Source organism: Ixodes scapularis, unplaced genomic scaffold (assembly GCF_016920785.2).
Source record: "Ixodes scapularis isolate PalLabHiFi unplaced genomic scaffold, ASM1692078v2 PGA_scaffold44__24_contigs__length_19508400, whole genome shotgun sequence".
NCBI lineage: Eukaryota > Metazoa > Arthropoda > Arachnida > Ixodida > Ixodidae > Ixodes > Ixodes scapularis.
Window position 1 is genome coordinate 4,743,561 of NW_024609873.1, and position 20,114 is coordinate 4,763,674.

Consider the following 20,114-nt stretch of genomic DNA (forward strand, 5'->3'; position numbering starts at 1 on the left):
GCCCTATGTGACGAATAGCCACAGCTTTCAGTTGACGTGCGAAAAATTGTCGTTCGACGAACGGTTCTACAGCCGCTCATCTCATAGGAACCAGCCCAATAACACATTCCAATTTAATAATGAGAGCCAGTCAGATAACGGAGGCAAGCTCACTTTTCCGAACTTGCCGGTGTAGAGCTCGAAGTCAGCCTCCAGGGCCTTCCGGGGAAACGAGGGCAGCTTGGTGAGCTCGTCATGCAGGAACAGGACCCTCGGCGCCAGCTGGTGGCTGGTCCTCAGGATGGCCAGGCTCATCAGAACCTGCCACACGAGACCAGAAGTTTAATAGGAAAGAAGACACATGCCTTGTGACCTCGCAAGCTGCAATCTCACGAGGCATGCACTGGTGTCTTCGTTGTGAGTCAAGCATGACCAAGACACCAGTGCACGGAGGAAGACACCAGCGCGTGCCTCGCAACTTCGCGAGGCATGCACTGGTGCTTTTGTCACAAAACGAGCGCAACAAAAATACCAGTGCATGGAGGAAGACGCCGGTGCATGCCTCGTGACCTTGCGAGCTGCAACCTCGTGAGGCATGCACTAGTGTCTTTGTTGTGAGGCAATCACAACCAAGACACCCTTGCAATCTCAAAGGGCATGTACTGCTGTCTTTGTTGCGAAGCAAGCGCAACAAAAACACCAGTGCACGGAGGAAGACACCAGTGCATGTTTCGTGACCTCGCAAACCACAACCTATTAAGGCATGCACTGGTGTCTTTGTAGCAGGCCAAGTGCCACCAAGACACCAGTGCGTGACTCACAACCTTACAGGGCATGTACTGGTGTCTTTGTTGCAAAGCAAGGCAAAGAAAATACCAGTGTATAGAAGAGACATAGAGTGGTGTCTTAGTCGAGGGGCAAGCGTGACAAAGAGACCAGTGTTTACTTTGTGGCAAGCACACACCTTATGCTTGCCTCATAACGAGCGTATGACAATCCATTGGCCATTTTGGGCCGAAAATACTGTCTTCTTTTACATTTTCGTGCAGCTGCCAAGCCTTCAGTATCCCTACCATGTCAGACTGTGATACTGTATGCTGCTAGCTAGCTATTGCAAACACAAATGTCTCAAAATCTGACCTACCATCCTATGGAGACGCAGTTGCAATCGTGTCTGCCACGAATAAAGCTGTGTTTTTGGCTGAGATTGAGGTTATCAGAAACAAATGCAGCCGGCCAAACACAGTGCTAGATGATAAGGCAGCGACTCACGCAAAACCTAAAAATGTGTGACAGTGCAGTATTTTATTAGAAAATGGCTAATGGCAAGCTGAAGTGCGAGCTGAAATGCAAAATTAAATGCCTCGGGAGATGGCCCCTAAGCAACTCGTCCAACATTGCCATGAAGTGTGCACCACCCTCAAATTTTCAAATTAAATGACCTTCCCTGGTTTGCACAAACTATAAATTTCCCAAAAGATTTAGTGAAACAAAATGCATTCAACCTGACTAATGACATTACCGTAAAATACCGTGAGAGTGCCCACCCCACTTTCATTGAAAACTGTCTTATTCTAGACATGGGCTCTTGTCCGGCCAAATCAATAAAAATCAAGACGGCCAATAAGACGCTTTGAAGGCAGGGTGAACGGAATTAGAACGAGCAAATTTATTGTCAAATATTATTCCCGCCACTGCTGTTGGTGGTCTCGTGGCTGCTGCAACAGAGTGGATATGTTCGACTTTGGAAGGGGTGGGCGCTTAACGTATGATTTTCAGAATTCCCAAGTTTGGGAAATATTAATAGTGGGCACTTGTACGAAGTGGGCGCTTCTGCCAGTATACACCTTTCCAAGAAACACTCGACCCCAAGGGCAACAAACCGTTTTTGAGCCGAGTCACTGGGTTTGAGGCTAGACTCTCACCGACGTCCCCGCTAACTCCAATTGAGTGGACTGTGATTTCGATAGGCGCAGTTTCAAACACTGCTGGCGGTTAAATTCTCGTCTTTTCCCACTGTACTTTGTGTTTCATGGTGTGTGTATTTTCCTGACGACATTAAGACAGCATTGCACCCCAATTGAAAAAACAAAAAAGCAAAAAAAAGACTAATCTATTTTTGTTGGGTATGCACGCGACAGAATGAATGCAAGTGGAATGTTAGTTGTAGTTTCTTTTTTTTTGTGATAAGTTTCGACAGCGCCGTCCGATCAGCCACTTGTCACACGACAAAGTGCTTAGCTGCTGAAAGTAATTTACAACAGGAGATAGCCGAAAGACATGCATTTTTCATGCTCACAACTAACGAGTTTACAGGTGGACAGGACATGGACATACAATTTAGCAAGTGTTAACATTTGAACAACATATTGATCGTACCACACGATGCAGCATTATCTGAAAAGAATTTATTTGAGAAAGATCTCAAATAACATAGTCACAGCCGACGACAGTCATATCTTGACGATCAGATCAAATCCAATACGACTCCATTTTGGGGCATGTTTTGGGGAGAGCTTCCTTTTTTCATACCAGCACCAAGGCAAAGGAATAGGCGCGACTGACTCCAATCCGAACATCTCTTTTTGGCAATGACTGAGAAGGACTCTACGTAGATTATTGCTGGGAGGGGGGAGAAAAGTTGCCATTGTTCACAAAATCGCATCGAGGGCCGTTCGACGTCCTTCACCTCCCTCGTTTCCCGTGAATGTAGAGCAGAAATCCATGAATGGCAGGCACTCACCAGCCCTAATTCTCACAGTGGAAAATAACCCAGAAAGAGTATGCAGCATGCATCAGAAAAATTAAGTGGAAACTTTAAAGAGGGGCCAGAAAACGTTGAATGCAAAAACGCAAAACATAGATCGAGAATCGCGCTGAGCGGATTTCCACAGTCCAAGAGAGTGGAAGGAAATTTCTAGCTGATAGAGGGTGCAAGAGTCCCACCAGCCACATCAGCAACATAGTGGCGGCCTAGGAGCGTTTTTTGGAAAGGTGTATACAGTCGCCGACCGATTTTTTGGCCACTCATAATTCGGACTTGTTCAATATTCTGGACCTAAGGGAGGAACCGTGACCTATTCGATAGAAATACAGTCGAACCCGGATATATCCAATTCAAAGGGGATCACAAAAATAGTTTGATATATCAATAATTTGATATACAAAAATATGTTAAATTAAGCACGAGTTGAAATTTCCTGGCATCTCGGCTAATACCGAAGGTCACAATAAGCGGTTGCTTACCCAACATCCAAGACCTGCTAAATACAGTAGAGTGTAGTTGGCAAAGACCGCAAACACCACCGCGCTTACACGCGCCTGGCCGGGACCCTCCACACAGCATAAACGGCTAAACACAAAAATAATTAAAAAAAAAAACAATGAAAGAAAAACGAAAAAGCAGGACACATAAAAAAAAGTTGAAAGTCACAAAAAGAAAGCTTACTAAATTCAGGCAGCAAAAACAGAAAAGAAAAAAAGAAGAAAAAAAAAATGGGTAAAGCAATAACTGCTACCTTCCGACTGTGGGCACTCCTTGCCCTCCCTACGTGCATGCATGTGCCCTTCCCCTTGCTTTTGCCATCCTCCACTTTTTTTTTTAGAGCGCAGCTCTTAGGGGCCTGTTTCCGGCTTGAGCGGCGTCGCCGTCGGCGTCGCCGTCGGCGTAACCGCGCGGTGCATTATGGGAAATGTCCCATAATGCACCGCGCGAGCCCCCCACCGGGGTCACGTGACCTCGTGGGGGCACGTGACCCCCCCCCCCCCCCCCCCCGAGGTCACGTGACCCCCGAGGCCACGTGACCTTGAGGGGGGTCACGTGACCCCCGAGGCCACGTGACTCCCCGAGGTCACGTGACCCCCCGCCGATGTCGCATGACCCCCGATGACGTCATCATCACTGATGACGTCATCATCACTGATGACGTCATCGTCATTGATGACGTCATTAGTGACGTCACCGGCATCCACATCGTCATCGTCATCATCACTGATGACGTCACCGGCATCCGCATCGTCATCATCACTGACGACCTCACCGACATCCGCATCGTCATCATCACTGATGACGTCATCAGTGACGTCACTGATGTCGTCACCGGCATCCACATCGTCATCATCACTGATGACGTCATCAGCGACGTCACTGATGACGTCACCGACATTCGCATCGTCATCATCACTGGTGAAGTCATCAGTGACGTCACTAATGACGTCATCGGTATCCGCATCGTCATCGTCACTGATGACGTCATCAGTGACGTCAGTGATGACATCTTCGGCATTGGGGGAGCGGGTCACGTGACCCCCAAGGTCACGTGACCCCCCCCTGGTTAGTTGAACCCCCCCCCCCCAGTACCCTTCCCTCCTCCTCCTCAAGAGCTGCGCTCTAATTCGGCGTTACATGGAGTTGTAAGCGGCTTTCACATTTTTTTTTTTATTTTTACAGTTCATTGTTTTTTTGTTTTTTTTTACAACTGCTCTTTCGCTGCGTATCTTACTGCATGTATACTGGCTTGGCGGTCTGCAAGCCCCGCAACGCAAGCGATGTGCTCGCCACCGGCGCCATTGGATCGCGGGAAAAGCCATGGGCAGCCGGGCTTCATTCGCTATATCGAGTGTCCCCGCCATGGGAGTTCAATACAAAAAGACAACGCTCCTATAGTTTTACATGTGATTTTGAAAGGGATGTTTGAACTGTTTGATATAAACAATTCAAAATACCCCAGTGTGATATAACTGGGCTCGACTGTAGTGCATAATCACAACCAGTGTTTCATAGAGCTTAAAGATCGATCAATAGTTAGATTTTTTGGACTTAATCGTCCCAAGCGATCAGCGGGAACCACCCCTGAGAAGCCGCCATTTTAGATTCTATGTTGGCTGTACATAGAATGGCTTGGTTTGGCTACGGTGGCTAGAAGGCCGCCGTAGTTCGGCAGTTTCTAGCCACCATAGTTTGGCAGCGCTATTTGAGTACTGCTAAGTCCTTCTGCTAGGTGACTCATTGCTAGAGATTTTTTTTCTTTAATTGCCATCATTATCGTTATCATTGTTACCATTTTGCATTGTTATTTCTCCATTCTGCAGCCATGGACTTGCACCTCTCATCTTGTCTCGGTAAATCATGTTTTCGGACTACGTTGACTTGGACATCATGGCCCTATCTGTTCTTCTGCCACCATGAAGTGTCGCTAAGAAGCGTGGAAAGTACTTGACCATAATGCTAGGAAAGAAGGCAGTGGTTCTCAAGCTAATAAGAAGTTGCCGAACACAAGACAACTTTTTTAAGCCCGCTTAGACATAATACAGTAAAACCTTGTTATAACAAAGTTGAAGGAGCGGACGTAATTATTTCATTATAACCATTAGTTTGTTATAGTCAACGTCCATTTTTTCCCACTATTAGCAAGCAAGGGGAATTATGATTGCTTTGTTATATCCATTAGTTTGTTATATCCCATTTTGTTATAACGAGGTTTTACTGTAAAGGGAAGCTTTTAATCTGCAGGTTTTTCGTACTGATCTATTATTCTGACATTTTTTCGGTCCCTGCAAAGTCCGAACAATCGGTCGGCGACAGTATTACGGTAATGCGAGACTAGGTCCACATTTTTATGCATAGCATTGAGGCACAGCAATGAAAAATATTTAGGCTATTACATCAGCATGCAAGTAGATAATATTGTTCTATCATACTGCTACTATCCTACCGACTTTGCTTATTCGTTGTCGTGTAAAACACTAGCAAGATGTTCAGCAATGTCTCCAAGTAGCATCTCATATTATTAAAACAATGCAAAGTTAGACAATCTTCACAACTGCCACAGTTCCGGGACTGTAGACCTAAGTGCATGTTGACATTGCAGCATACAGTCAAACCCAGATATATCGAATTCAAAGGGGATCGTAAAACAGTTCGATATATCGATAATTTGATATACAAAAATATGGTAACTTAAGCTCCCATTGAAATTTCCACGCGTCCCTGCAAATACCGAAGGCCGCGACAAGCGGGACCTTACCAAATAGAGCCTCTGAGCCGCTAAATACAGTAGAGCTTAGTCGGTGAAGATCACAAACACCGCCGCGTTTACGCGACGGTGTTTGTGATCGTTTACGCCTGGCCACGACCTCCTCGCAGACGCCAACAAAACACGAAAATAATTTAAAAACAAATAAAAAAACGGAAAAAGCGAGCAGCGAGCCGTATAAAAAAAAGAAACTCTCGATTCATAGAAGAAAGTTTAGCAAGCAACAAAAAAGGAACCTCACTAAATTCAGGCAGCAAAAAAAAAAAAAAAGCAAAAAATGGGCAAAGCAAAAACGGCAAAAGAAAAAGGTAAACAAAGATTAGGCATTCAAAGTGCGATTGTTCAACTGTTGTCGTTAACACACTCGACTTGACGAAAACTTCTTTTTTTTTGTCTATTTTATATTGGGGCTAAAGAGTCGTGCAGCGACAGCGGTGTTCGGGGAAAGAGTGCACGCTACCGTTCCAACAGCGAGCATTCTCTGCCCTCCCTACACGTACGCGTGCCCTTTACCTTAATTTTGACATCCTCCACCTTTTCTTTTTTTTTTTTTACGGTTGTTTGTCTTTTTTCTATAACCGCTCTTTCGCTGCATACCCGTGTGCGTATGCTGGCTTGGCGGTCTGCCAGCCCTGCAACGCCGAGCTGTGTGCTCGCCACCGACATAATCTGACTTCAGGAGAAGCGATAGGCGGCCGTGCTTTGTTCGCTACATTCAAACCCGTTTATAACGAAAAGCAGGGAACGCTATGATCAGTTCGATATAGCAAGTAATTCGATATAGCAAAAAAACATTTACAACGGATTTCCCCGATGCGTTTGTTTAAGGCGAGAGCTTCTTTCTCCTTTCTTCGCTTCCCCCTTGTAACAACACGCTGGAATAATTTTTCTGTTTTTTTTTTTTGCATGCATGCAGAGTATCCTTTTTAGCTCATCTTCCCTTCTGAATCGCTTCTCTTCGTGGGCAACCGTTTCGGGATGACAAGTTTTTTTTTTTTTTCTGCGCGTGCACGCAGATTGTGTTTTTTAGCTTTCTCCCCTTCTGAATCGCTCCGCTTCCCTTCGCTCAATTTTGTTCGCCATCCGAGTTTTTGGAATTTTCTTTCTTTCCTACTTTTTTTGAAGGTGGAGCGAAGGGACAGGCTAGAAGACGATTGTTTGCTCGTTTTTAGAAACATTGCCAGGGGGAAAAAGTTCAATATAGCCAATATGTTGTTCGTTATAAAAAGTAATTTTTACATTGATTTGTATTTAAATTTACCGTGAGTTCGATATCAACAGTAATTCGCTGTATGTGGGTTCGTTCTAAACAGGTTTCACTGTATATCGAGTGTCCTCGTCATGGGAGTTCGATACAGAAAAACAGCGCTCCTATACTATTACCTGTGATTTTCAAGGGGATGTTTGAACTGTTTGATATAAACAATAATTCGAAATACCCGGGTGTGATATAACCAGGCTCGACAGTATACACAACATAAAAAAAGTTGACTGAAGGTGATATAAACATAATATGCGCAACACTAGCAATGTTAGTAAAGCAAACAAGCTTCACAACTTTAGAATCAATTATGCAACAGAAAACTGCCAAGACCCTTTTTAAATAAGATCACTATCAGACGAACACTAAGAGCCAAGAAATTTTACCTTGCCAACTTCAACGAAATGCAGGTAAAATGCCTGCTGCTGCCCGGCCTGGAACGCTTCCTCCGGATCCATTTTGAGGAGGGTCAGTTGAGGATACTGCGACCGCTTGAAGAAGTAGAAGTCTCGGACAAAGGCGCTGGGGTTGTGCATCTGGTCTTCACGGGCAAGAGAAAGAATGCCGCAGAGACGGTAAATCTCGGTGCACATGGCAAGGCATGTCAGCAGGGTCAAACTACAGCCACCATGATCATGAACCGAATGAGAACTCGTCCCGTCAGCGACTGTAAATAAGGTACGCCTCACAGTAACAATGATTTGGCCATCTTATACCTCAAATAATACAGTATAGACCACTTACAACGTAACCGCTTATAGTGCAGGACCGGGTATAACGCGGTTTTTTTAAACCACCGGTTCGCCTCCCATAGAACTCCATGTAATTACATACCGCTTAAAATGCAGGCGCGCGACGGGAAATACCGGTTATAGTGCGGTTCCTGGCACAGCCCGCCGACCGCGCCGACGACCGGAGCAGCGAGCACGCTTCCCTGTGCGACACTATAGATAACGGCGCGAGCCGCAAACGGCACTCGCGGGGCAAGGAGGTTGCTCGGAGAAGCGAAGAGAGAGGCTTCATTTGCCATAGCGACGGAAGGACGCACTAGGGTGCCTACATGTTTCCGCTCCGCTAGCGGAGCGGCGGAAACATGTAGGCACCCTAGGACGCACGCACGTGTCATTCATGTGCGTGCCTCCCTCCGCTGCGTTGGAAACAAACAACCGAAACGACAGACCAATCGCGGGTCGAGAAGTGCTCGCGCGCGTTGCATGCCAATCGCGGGCCGGCGGCGGCTTCTGTCCGCAAACATGGCGTCGGTTGTGGCGTTCATCTCATCGTTCCGCGTAAAAACGCTATCCTTGACAGTGAATTTTCGTTGTGTGTCGCTATGATAACCCAGCACGTACTAGAAGGGAAGATCCACCTACTCGTGCGGCGATGTGGCGGCGCTCTCAAGACGGCAAAAACGCCCGTGTCGTCGTGTTTGTTTACTTCGGCTAAAGTGGTGCTTTCTAAGCATTTGTGTTTTCGAACATCGCCCGGATTTCTTATTTGGAGCATTTCCTGCCTGTGCTCAAGTTCAAGGTATTTTTCTGGCGTGTACCGTATGAAGGGTGCGAATTTTCACGCTTTTTCATCTCCGGAGAAAAGTGATTAGGGTTAGCACTCCTGAACGCTCGCAACGTCCGTCCGCAACCCGCGACGCCGTTAAAAGGCTGCGCCAGGCAAAAGCCGCTTATTTCTTTCAAAATGTGTGACACACTTGAGAGAGATGTGTACTAGTCTGGTGAAATAAAGACTTCTCAAACTAAGCTTTATTTTTCATCTAACATAAAATAAATTCTTTTACAAAGGTAGGCTGTCTCATGGCATGTATTGTGGCCTGAAAAATTGATGTTTTGGTTATAACGCGGTACCGCTTATAGTGCGGATTTTCGCGACTCCCGCGACATACGTTATATGCGGTCTACACTGTAGTACCAAGTTGTCAGAGGTTTCATCTGAAATGGCAGGAAACACTTTTTTAACCTCCAGAAATGTTACAACAGTCGACGACAGAGCTGAACAGTATCGTCCGAGCTCCCTGTCGTCATATCTGGAAGTCAGGAAATCGCATATTCGAATCTGAAGTAACAGCGAACTAACAAAATGGCGGCGCCCACAAGATTATCGGGAATTTGAGTTCCAACACTCTGGAGCGTAGCTCATCTAGTGCCTATAGGTCAAACCAGACTTTGTGCAGAGACCTTGCACCAACTTACTTGTCTTAGTGTCCACCAGAAAGAAACACTTGTGCTCGTTTTCTTCTATGCTGAAGAAGTCGAGGCTGTCTTGGAGGATGTGCAGAAACTGTGTGTCCTGCCAAGACCAAGAGCAGCGTTAAATCTTTGAGAGTGACTCTGCAGCGGCAAAAAGAGGCGGAAATACGGCCAAAAAAGTAGACACCTCGTGAATTGGGAACTGGGAAGGTATCCCGCCAACGTCGGGTCCATGGACGATGATCTTTTTGGCGCTCGGTACGTTGGCCGTGATGAGCAGGGTCGCCTGCAGTTGCAAAAATGCAAAAAATCAAGGATTCTAAAGTGCACCTAATAAAAGTAGTACACCGTGCACATTCCAAGGGCTTATTTCGAATAACTAAGAGAAATTGGTAGACTTATGGTAAAATACCGAGCATCCGCTCACTCCACAATAGGCGCCCAACCCTCAATTTTGTAACATTCGAATAATACACAAAGGACATGTCTTGACAAATTGTTGACCTACCTCCAGTTTTACCTAACTATCTCTATGAGTGGGTACTTGCTCAGAATTTTTTGTTATATATACATCAATCCAACATTAACTTGGACCTTTGTTTTGTGCATTGTTTCTAGTAGTTTTTGTTTGTTTGTTTTCACACTTTATGAAACTTTATGAAAGAATACCCCCAAATGTAAAAATGAAATGCCATTGTCACATTTTCTTTCAACATGTCAAAAAAGTGCTTAGCACCACTGCACAAGTTTCTCCTGTACAGCTTCGGCATAGGGATTCACAAACCTGCAGTGCAACATCATGTGCGCTCATGTTGGAGCAGTTTTCATCCCAGAAAACACACTATCTCTGCTAAATCAGCAGCCCATATCAAAACAAAAATCAGTTAACTGTCCAGAGCCATCTCAAAAGAAATCTCTAAACCTTTTGAGACAATGTTTGACCTCAAATTGAACTGTTGTTTCAGGATGCATCCTGGAAGCTGTTTCAGACATACAAACTTTTTGCAACAGTTGCAACACAGCAGCAATAAAAAATTACAAAGAATAAATACAAATTTTGATTGCAAATTTAACAGTGTTAATGCAAGCTCTTGCAGAATGTCAACCTTTTGATTGCAAGTTCAACAGTGTTAATGCAAGCTCTTGTAGAACGTCGACCTTGAGTGTCATGACTGCCAACATCAAAAACATTTATTAAAAATATTATATGTAATTGTTATTGACAATATATATTAAACTTTTTCAACCTCAAATATCAAGAGACTCCCACTGTCTATCGATTGAGGTATTCTGCTATTAATGATGCATTTGACCACTTGTCAAAAAGCACTGTCCATGCAAATGAACGGAAGCTAAGCAAAAAGGCAACTACCGTAAAATACCGGGTAAGCGCCCACACAAAATTTAGAGATAATCGGAAAAAAATAGGGGATGGGCGCTTGTCCGGTCACCAATTTTACATATGAATGTACTGTACATATTTTCTCAGATCTTACGAAATTGGGGGTGGGCGCTTAAATGTGGAATGGGCGGATGCGCGGTATTCTACGGTAAGTAGCTAGGGACTGCTGGACTCACGTCGCACTGCTCCTTCCTCAAGACTTGTTTGAGGTCTTTGAGGTACAATCCATGGACACTCGGCACAACCTACGATCGGAGAAAGTGGTGCAATCCTTGAACGAAGGTGGCGAGATTTCAAGTTCCAGAAAAGCATCCTGCACCAAAGGCTCACTCACCAGCCAGAGTATGGAAAGTGCGTTAGCAATGAGCTCTGTGCCACCTTCAATGGGAGCTCGGATGTAGAACATTATGTAGCCAACCTAGATCAACAACAAGAAAGAAAAAAAGCATGTATATTAAGGAATACCCGAAACCAATTTCAAACGTGTTTCCAGAGTCAAAAATACTAATTTCGTTACCACGTATAGATTTGATTATTTGCAAAGGTTAACCCCCAATGTGAAATCTCTGCTCAAATACATTTTACTCGTATATGTTTGAACCGTAATATACCTAAAAAGGAAGCGATAAATTGCAACCCGAGACTGTTTGGTTCTTTGAAGTAATATTAAGCGGTGACATCGGCAGTCTGAAGAGAACGAACAAGAAAGAGAGCAACGGAAAGCAAGAAAAAGAAAGCAAAAGAAAGGCTGGGCAAGTCTGTTTTGCCGCAACTTGTTCAGGTTGCTAGATTCGCTTTTCTTCGTAACAAGCCCGATGGGGGCGTTTTCTCGCAAAAGGAAGCTAAAAAAAGAAAACTAGATACCGATTTTGCAAGCGACATTTTGCCACTTCTTTGCGTTTATTAAGGGCCCGCCAGCAATCTGAGCCTGCCGGGACCACTGACACCTGCCTCTGCTATCAAGAGGTGACCAAAACGCACAGGGAAATGGTGGCCCTTTTCCTCTAGCTTTTGTGGGAACAATATGTTCCCCATCTCCCTGTCGAAACCTAGCATGTGCAGGCTGTGGGGACCGCTATGGCGGCGGGCGGTTTCCTGGATACGATGTGAGGTCACATTCTTCGAAAAGGGTGGTGTCTCCCTCGCTCTTTTGGGTGAACGTGCCTCTGGCACACTCTTGGGAATGATCACGGACGCAACCCATCTTCGAGATAAGCCAGACCACCTACCCCGGGTGCTTCCATCTCCCGCAGGCTAGACAAGCCGGCCCCGAATCGCTGGCCGAGTCTCTCGCTGGCGGAGGCTCGGTCCTCGGAGCCTCCACTTTCTTTTTATAGCTTTTCCCCTTCCCACGAATCTGCCTAGTACGGTATCATGGGCCCCTCTGGGTGAATCTGTCGAACACAACGGCGCCGACCTTTTAGTCGTTTTTTTCTTTGTTGGCCGACGGGCAAAACGAGCTGGCATATCTGTCAATAAAGACATCATTCTATGAATCCACGGACATCCTGCGCTCCTACGAGGTACCCATTAAAGAGGAATTCACACTTTACTGTACAAACTCTGTTGACGACTGAAGTGACATGGTCGTGGGGAGAGAGAGAGGCGGAAAAAGTGAAAGCCTTTTAGATAATGACGCCGTAGTGCTGGACTTCCTACATTAGCTGCTCGAGGCCAGCACGAGGCACAGACTGCATACGAATAAACATGGGTCCCAGCCGAATGCCGACACAGCATTCGCGTCTAATTTGCGCCCCTCGCTGGCCTCCGTTAAGTGTTGCAGAAAGTCTGGTGCTGCAGCTCTGCTCCACCCAGGGGGGATGTTGGAAAGGGCTCCCATACCAGGTAGTTGTAGAGGGTGTGGGCGGCCTGGGCGGGCAGCCGGGGAACGAAGCGCAGCAGGCGCCTCAGCACCTGGATCACCGTGTCCTGCTTCTCCCGGGTCAGCCGCTCCAGGAAGTGGCGCAGAAACAGCGCCGTGTCCTCCACCAGGCAGCGCCACACCACCTGGTAGGCCACCTCGTACACTGCGCAAGAATGAGGCCGCGGCAACCTTGTTCAGGCCTATTGGGGGGCACTAAGTTCCTTGCTGTGGGTGCTTGCCTCGGTTGGCTTGTCGCGTGGGGTCGTAATGATGCACCCCAGTAGAGTGTCCCAAATCCCGGAGCGAGCCACCTTAGTCTGGGATTTGGGACAATCCCGAAGCGAGCCACAATTCACGAGAGCGCGCGCTCGGCCGTCAGCCGCTACCTCACCAGTAGCGAAACATGGCTGTCCACGCCAGTACGCTAGAGACAAATAGAGGGAGCAGAAGAACGACATTCGTTCTTCTGCTCCCCCAGGCGCACCTTGCAATATTCAAATTCCAAATATTTATATCTGAAATCGGGCATGCAAACTTAGCTTCCTAAAAAGTGCTATGTCTATTTTTTTCACAGCTCGAGTCAGAGGTGATAAAATATTAAAAATAGAGCAAAAACGGTGGCAGTGTGGTTGCTATGCCCTATACCGGATGATCTTCTGTACATTGGCTCGTGAGCTTGCTCCCGGGTGGTCATTAGTCATATATTTCATTCAAGGTATTCAATATTGCGATTATCTTGCTCCTCACCAGCCTCCGCTATTGCTTTTTAGCATTTTTGCATCCAGCAAGCCACCCAGGAGCGAACTCATCTGCAGACGACAAACAGGCTAGTATAGGACATAAAAAATATATGGCCTCTGATTTTGCCATACTTTTATTATTTTACTACCTCAGAATCGAGCTCTAAATAAAATGGACATAAAACGTTTGGAGAAACTATGTTGGTGTGCCCAATTTCAGGTACGTACAATTAGAATTCGAGTTTCGCGAGACATGCCAATTGTGTTAGTCCTTACGGCTGTACTCCATTCCCCTTTGTTTCAGTAAACTATTTTTGTTAACTTCCCACATCCTACTGCAGCCCAACGTCTCGCAACATCCACTACCGTCTGCTGCAGACTGCAGTTTTCCTTCGTGGGTCAAGGGTACTCAAACCTTTTGCCCTGAGCAGAGCAGCCAAGGAAGCTTTCCTTTCCCACTGACATCCGTGCAACTAAGCAATTACAAGTCGTACAAACCATGCCGATTTGTAAGGGTGCATGGTATGGCACCTTTCAAAGAAACCAAGCGGGGTCCATTCAAAGAAGCGAAACTTTACCACAAAGTTGCTGCAGCAAAAACGGTTCGATACAAAGGTAGTTCAGTATGTTATCCACATCAAAAGTTAGGAGCAATTTCCCAAAGATCCTTGTTGAATGAAAGGCTGGCATCCTTGGTCAGCAACAGATGTAAAAGCTCGCTACTTGACCACCATGGCTCGTACAAGTGGCTCAATTCTGAATATTTATGACAAAAAAAAAGTATTGCAATGCTGAATTTTATATTGTCCTCTTCAATGACAGTGTCACAGTCATATACTTTGTTCCACCGTAACTTGGCAAAGAGCAAATTCTACGGCTCCTTCGAGCCAATTAGAGTGATAGATGCGATCCACCTGAAAATAGGGTTGTGCGAATATTTAAATTTCCAGATATGAATCGAATCTGATAATAACAAAAAATTATTATCGAATATGTTTGTACCATCAAGAAATAACAAAAGAAAATATGTGAATACTTTCTTCATTACCTTAAAAACTGAAAATGATGTTAACAAATTCAATTAAATGAAACTATCTGACTAGGCAGCATAGAAACAATGCAACAGCTATTATAACTTGACTAGTAATCACCTACAACGCTTACAACAACAAGAGTAAACAAAACTGCACGTCTAGATAGCATGTAAAAATGCAACCTGTTATTTTATCATACAAACTGGTAGTAACCTTTTTTAGGAAAATGATTGGAATTACACTTGACTAGCCAACAAGTCGGATATCAGCTGCTAATGCCAGTATTGCAAATTATCATGCAAGAAAATTAATTGTTCCGCATGTTCAGTACGTAAGGAGCTCCCTTTTCAGAGTGACTTCTCTTGCAGCAGAAAATAAAAGGTCATTAGAAAAGTGACACACTATGCAGGCTTGGCAAAAAAAAACAAAATAAACTGCATCCCTTGTCGTGAGCTAATAATGTAAACGGCAAGGATTCCGAATATGCAATTATCGAATCAAATACGAACTGAATAAGAAAATTCTCTGATTCGTGTTCGACATCTCGAATATTCGAACACACCTACTTGAAAGCCTTTACCAGAGGTACAGGGTCAACAGCATAACCCAAGCAGTTGGAGAAGAGAAGGAGGAACTCCCCCTTGCCCTCTTTTGTGTCCCAGATGTTGCTTTAGTCCCTCTCAGAAATTAGCCAGTTACTCAAAAATCGTACCAAAGTGGCATTGCTCTCCTCTCTCAGCCACGCCTTCGATAGTACTGGGCCAAATTAGTGACATAAAGTATATATCCGATGCACTGAACGGATCACTGGGAAGGTAGCTTTTGCCGTCTGCTAAGTTATGGCGAGATGGAGTATAGCCAATGTCTGCTGCCAACTGCGACTCAACACCATTCAGCCTAGGACCCTGTGCTGAATAACTGCAATGGCTGCGATTAGCCTGCTTTTGATCGGGCGGCAGCAGTAACAATCTCATAAGTTTTCTACGACTGCTGTGGCAAGTGTGGCCTTGGAAGGCAGAAACATCTACCTGATCCCATTTGATTGCCAATTGCCAAACTTATAGCCATGGCGGCTATAAGTTTAAGGCGCACTGTACATTGCAGTAAAATTTTCTAAATCAAACCGTGGCTAGTATGCAAGAGTATCTGTCTGGCAGAGATGCCCTCACAACCTGCATACATCAATAGTGATTGTCTTTTCTCTTTTAGATTCAAGATTGAAGAAAGGTTGTTTTCATATGGCGAGAAGATTTATAAATCCCCTCGATCAGATATGGCTGGGCATCTCTAGAGGTTGAATTATATGTCAAATGTTTCAATTACTTGTTATCCCAATGTGGGCATTGGACTTTCTGAGGCCACAGTCTATAACTATAGTTAGATCAAAATGAGCTTAGCTTATGGAAGCTTGGAAAGCATAAGGGGATACTATGGCATTTTGGACATAGTCCCCAATTTTTCTCAAAAATTTGCTAAACACACCAACAAACATCACTGAAATAGAAACCCAAATATTGAGCCCAAATAAATTTTTGTTTTCGAAGTTATTGAATTTACAGTTTTGGTCCTCACCATGTCTTTTAAAGTGGAGGTCTCTACTGGCAACAACGAAAGAGTGATGTTAGCAGAAGACAGGGGTTCATTCTTTGGACTATAGACTTTGTTCCCAACACATTACAAGCAGTTTCATGGTGTCAAAAAAATGCCTTGGAAGTTTGCTCCAGCACCCATGCACAGCACAAAACAAATGTTTGGCCATAGTCCATTTCTAGACTGCCCGCTCGACCTGCAAGCCTGCCCTCACCTGACGTCACGGCATTGTAAAGCGGGGGTATGTTTGAATGCTAATTTTGGCGTCATTTTCACTAGTCGATTTCCCAATAACTATTCTGAATTTCGCGATACTAAATAGCATACCAGAAAGGGTAAAGGCAGATGATTCTGAAAATATAGTTAGTTGGGGTAACTAAAAAAATTGCCGAAGTAAATAACAAGCGGAAGCTTGGGAAAAACCTTCACAAGTTCACATGGGCTTTCATTGAAGCAATGTGCAATGATGAAAGGCTTGGAAAAACTATTTGAAATTCAATTCTAAAATATTTGGCCAAAGCCACTATTTGCTTCGAATTCACTTCAAACTCAAAATCTGCTTGTCACACATGCCTAATATTCTCAGTGGATGTCAAAAACTTAAGAAAAGAGTAAAAGGAAACCGGCTTGCCAGAGTTTCGATTGGTAGAAATCAACCCTGGATCTACCCATGTCCCCCTCATCCCCTCAAGACACCAAACAATCCTCAAATTCATATAAAAGAAAAATAAACACAAAGAGAGATGCACTACCGGCAACGCCGTCCATGTTGACCTCGGCGTCGTTGAGGAGGTTGATGATGAAGACGGCTGCGGAACACAGGCAGGACGGGAACAAGGCGTGGGCCACGTGGATCGGATGGGCCGCACTGCGCTCCGCCAACTGGTCTTCGTCCCCTGGCAGGACCCGACAGTGGAGAACGTCAGGCACAAACACCCTAGCAGCCCCACCACTCACTGTTATGGCAAAACTAGCGCAACAACAGCCGTGCCTAGTGTGCGCTGTAGCGTAATTTTTTACGCAAAACATTCTTTGGCTAGGTGTTCGGCATTTCGTGAAGCCGAAAAGTGAAGCCTGGATAAAAGCGTGGCCGCGAGGCTCGACATTGATTGGTTGACAGGTGGGAGGAAGGAGTGAGGTGCTCGATTGGTCAAAGGGGCCCTGCAACAACTTTTTGACTGGTTTTTAATTTGCACCAAACCTGAGCGCACTGAACGTAGTAACTTAAAGAAACTTTTCTTTTCTCAAATTTCGCTTTATTTGAAAAGTTAGAGGCAAATTAAAATTACAAAAACAAGCAAAGAATAACCTCCTTCATGACTTCGTAGGTCCTGGCTTGAGTGGCCATGAACTAGAGGAGGAGTAGTGAGCCCATCGAGCGCTCACGGCTGCCGCACTCCGTGTCGACGGCTCGAGAGGGCGCCACTAAAGCACGTGTTGAATAGGCTGTATGAAGCGGGCGGCCAGGGCGGCTCGCATTGCATTTGCTGTGCGATTAAAGACTAATTCGGCATAACACATCATTGGCCACAAACGACAGCAAACACGGGGTAAAAATGAGTTCAGAACGGGAGCCGCATCGCACTGCCATACTGCCGAATGGCGAAATCGCCAGCCAAGCCCGCGCCGAAAGCCTTCGGAACGCTCGGAACCGTTCGGATGCTTGAGCCGGTATACGACCGCAGCACCGCCGCGTACATCCGAGACCTTTCTACGCTCGCTGTTCGTCGAAGCCTCATCCCACTAGCCCTTTCTAGTATGCGCCATTTTTTCCGCCGCTTGGTGGCAGGTTTGTCGATGGGTCTTTTTTTGTTTCCGTACATTATGAACTGCATTTATTTCTTTTCTGATCTAAAATACTGAACAAAAACTACTTTCATACATAATTAAACGGTTTGCGACACTTATATTTTGTGTCTCAACTAAAAAAAAAGCTTTTAGCGGCTCCGACCAGTAGTAAGCCCAGGACCCAAGACGTCACATATTGCGCGCTTTCGGCACCGCGGGTCGCCCCCGTCGGTGGAGGAGGTTTCCGCGCCGTCCGGTTAAAAAATGACGCACTGATATTTAGTGACTCTCTCCGTGCCCGCTGACTTGCCCGAACACCGAGGGACGTGGAAACCGCAAAAAAGGTAGACGCTTAAATATGATTGCAGGGCTCCTTTAATGGGGAGGTTACGTGACCAGAGGGGTAGGCGAGGAGGAGCTCGACCATCTATGCGCACTGAGGGAAAGGAGCTCGAGAGTCTGGATGGCTCTGGAAGATCGCCAGATTTATCAGCTTGATTAGCGGTAGCACTGCTTCCTTCTAGGAACAACTATCAAGTGTACACATGGTACGCTTTAAACTATCTGGTGAAGAGCGCCGTGAACGTAAGACTCTGAAAACTCGGAGCATCGCTAAATGTTTGTGATGCTAGAATGTTTCACATGTGCCATACAATTGCCTAGCAATTTCCCCTATTGTCTTTTTTAATCTAGAATGTTTTTATGGGCTGGCGCCAAAAGTTGCTATTGAAACATGATAGCATAAGCAGTGCGGATTGTTAAGCGAGTTGCTGCTGACTGGCGATCAGTTACTGACAAATAACGATCACATGACTGGTGCCACTCTGGCACTATGAATCACATGGTCACATGGCCACATGACGCCACTGCTACATCATGGTGTCATGTTACGTGGTCACATTAGCACGTGGCATCACAGTGCCAGAAGACGTCGCGTCACGTGATGCAGTGTAACGTGACACAACGTGACATGACGTAGTCGCAGGGTTGGCGTCACGTGACCTCTGTCGACCTGACAACATTGCGTGACCACTGTTCACTACACTTATTGGGAAAATATTGTATACCGCCCTGTAGAAGCACGTCGGTCCACATTCTGCGTAATTCTGACTTTACACATACATCAAGCCATCTTGGTAAGAATTAAAACGGGAACGTCTGGCATTTGTAAAAAATTTCCAAGATATCAAAGCTGTCTAAATATGCATGGAGCTGGATACAGAAGCATCATTTGTATTGCAAATAGACAGCATTCTGCATAATGCAGAGGAAGTGCCCATTTCCATACAAGCCAGGAAGTAAAGTTTCTAGTGCCTGCGCACATGCCATATTTAGAGAACATCTTTTTTAAGGGGAGGGCAAGGGACGAGGAGTTTTGGTGGGGGGTACCTGGCATACATTTTTATAGTGCCCGAGTGCTTCTGGGCCTGCCTGTCACTTGCCAAAGTCATCTTATCAATATGTCACACTTCACCAAGTATGACATTTGTCTTGTTTGTTTGAAAGGCAACCTACACGAGCGTGGACCGACAGCTTTCCAGCCAATACCACAGGGTAGGGTAGTTTGTCTATTTATTGAATAGAAAGCCCAATGCGAACCTCTATCCTGACTCACCCTTGTCTCGGTGAAACTCCAAGGGCACCACGTCACAAATCTACATGCTGCTTCCGGTGAAATAGAACAAGTTGATTGGTTGATTGATCAATCAATCAATCAGCCAATCAATTTGCTCTATTTTGCCACAAGCAGTATGTACATTTGCGATGTGGTCACCCCCGAAGTTTCACCGAGACAAGGGTGACTCGGGATAGAGGTACACGTTGGGCCTTCTAATCAATGCACACAAAAAAATATGTACTGATTGTTTGGTTTATTGATTGATTGATTGATTGACTGCTCAACCAAGCGCACCTTCCTCATGTTCCTCGACGGCGTGAAAGAGTGCCGGCTCGTAGGCCGAGAGCACGTTGACGGCCACGGCCGTGATGTGGAAGTTCTCCCGCTCATTGCACTTCTTCTCCTCCTCTGCCTGAAGTGCCCGATGAATCAGCTCCATCTGCTGCTTACGCCGTGTCTGGGTCGCCGTCACAAACGAACGCTGCAGGGAAGCAGAAAGAAAGGGTGGTCGGTACGAGTGTTGACATGGTGCCTGGAACGCGTCTCCGGCTGGTGTGTTTGCGGCATCCTCAAATATGGTCCCTCGTGACATCATAATC

General features: G+C 45.6%; 1 protein-coding gene across 1 annotated transcript in view; it reads right to left on the reverse strand.

The window, feature by feature from the left end:
• Positions 1-20,114, reverse strand: part of LOC8030520 (protein unc-80 homolog) — a 231,893-nt gene that overhangs the window by 41,580 nt on the left and 170,199 nt on the right. Inside the window, exons 35-43 of the mRNA XM_042293095.1 lie at positions 19,810-19,996; positions 16,862-17,005; positions 12,724-12,908; positions 11,216-11,299; positions 11,058-11,126; positions 9,667-9,765; positions 9,483-9,579; positions 7,662-7,816; positions 154-300 (exon numbers count right to left, since the gene is read on the reverse strand). Of these exons, the coding sequence (XP_042149029.1) occupies positions 154-300; positions 7,662-7,816; positions 9,483-9,579; positions 9,667-9,765; positions 11,058-11,126; positions 11,216-11,299; positions 12,724-12,908; positions 16,862-17,005; positions 19,810-19,996 (1,167 nt within the window). The remainder of the gene's footprint in view (positions 1-153; positions 301-7,661; positions 7,817-9,482; positions 9,580-9,666; positions 9,766-11,057; positions 11,127-11,215; positions 11,300-12,723; positions 12,909-16,861; positions 17,006-19,809; positions 19,997-20,114) is intronic.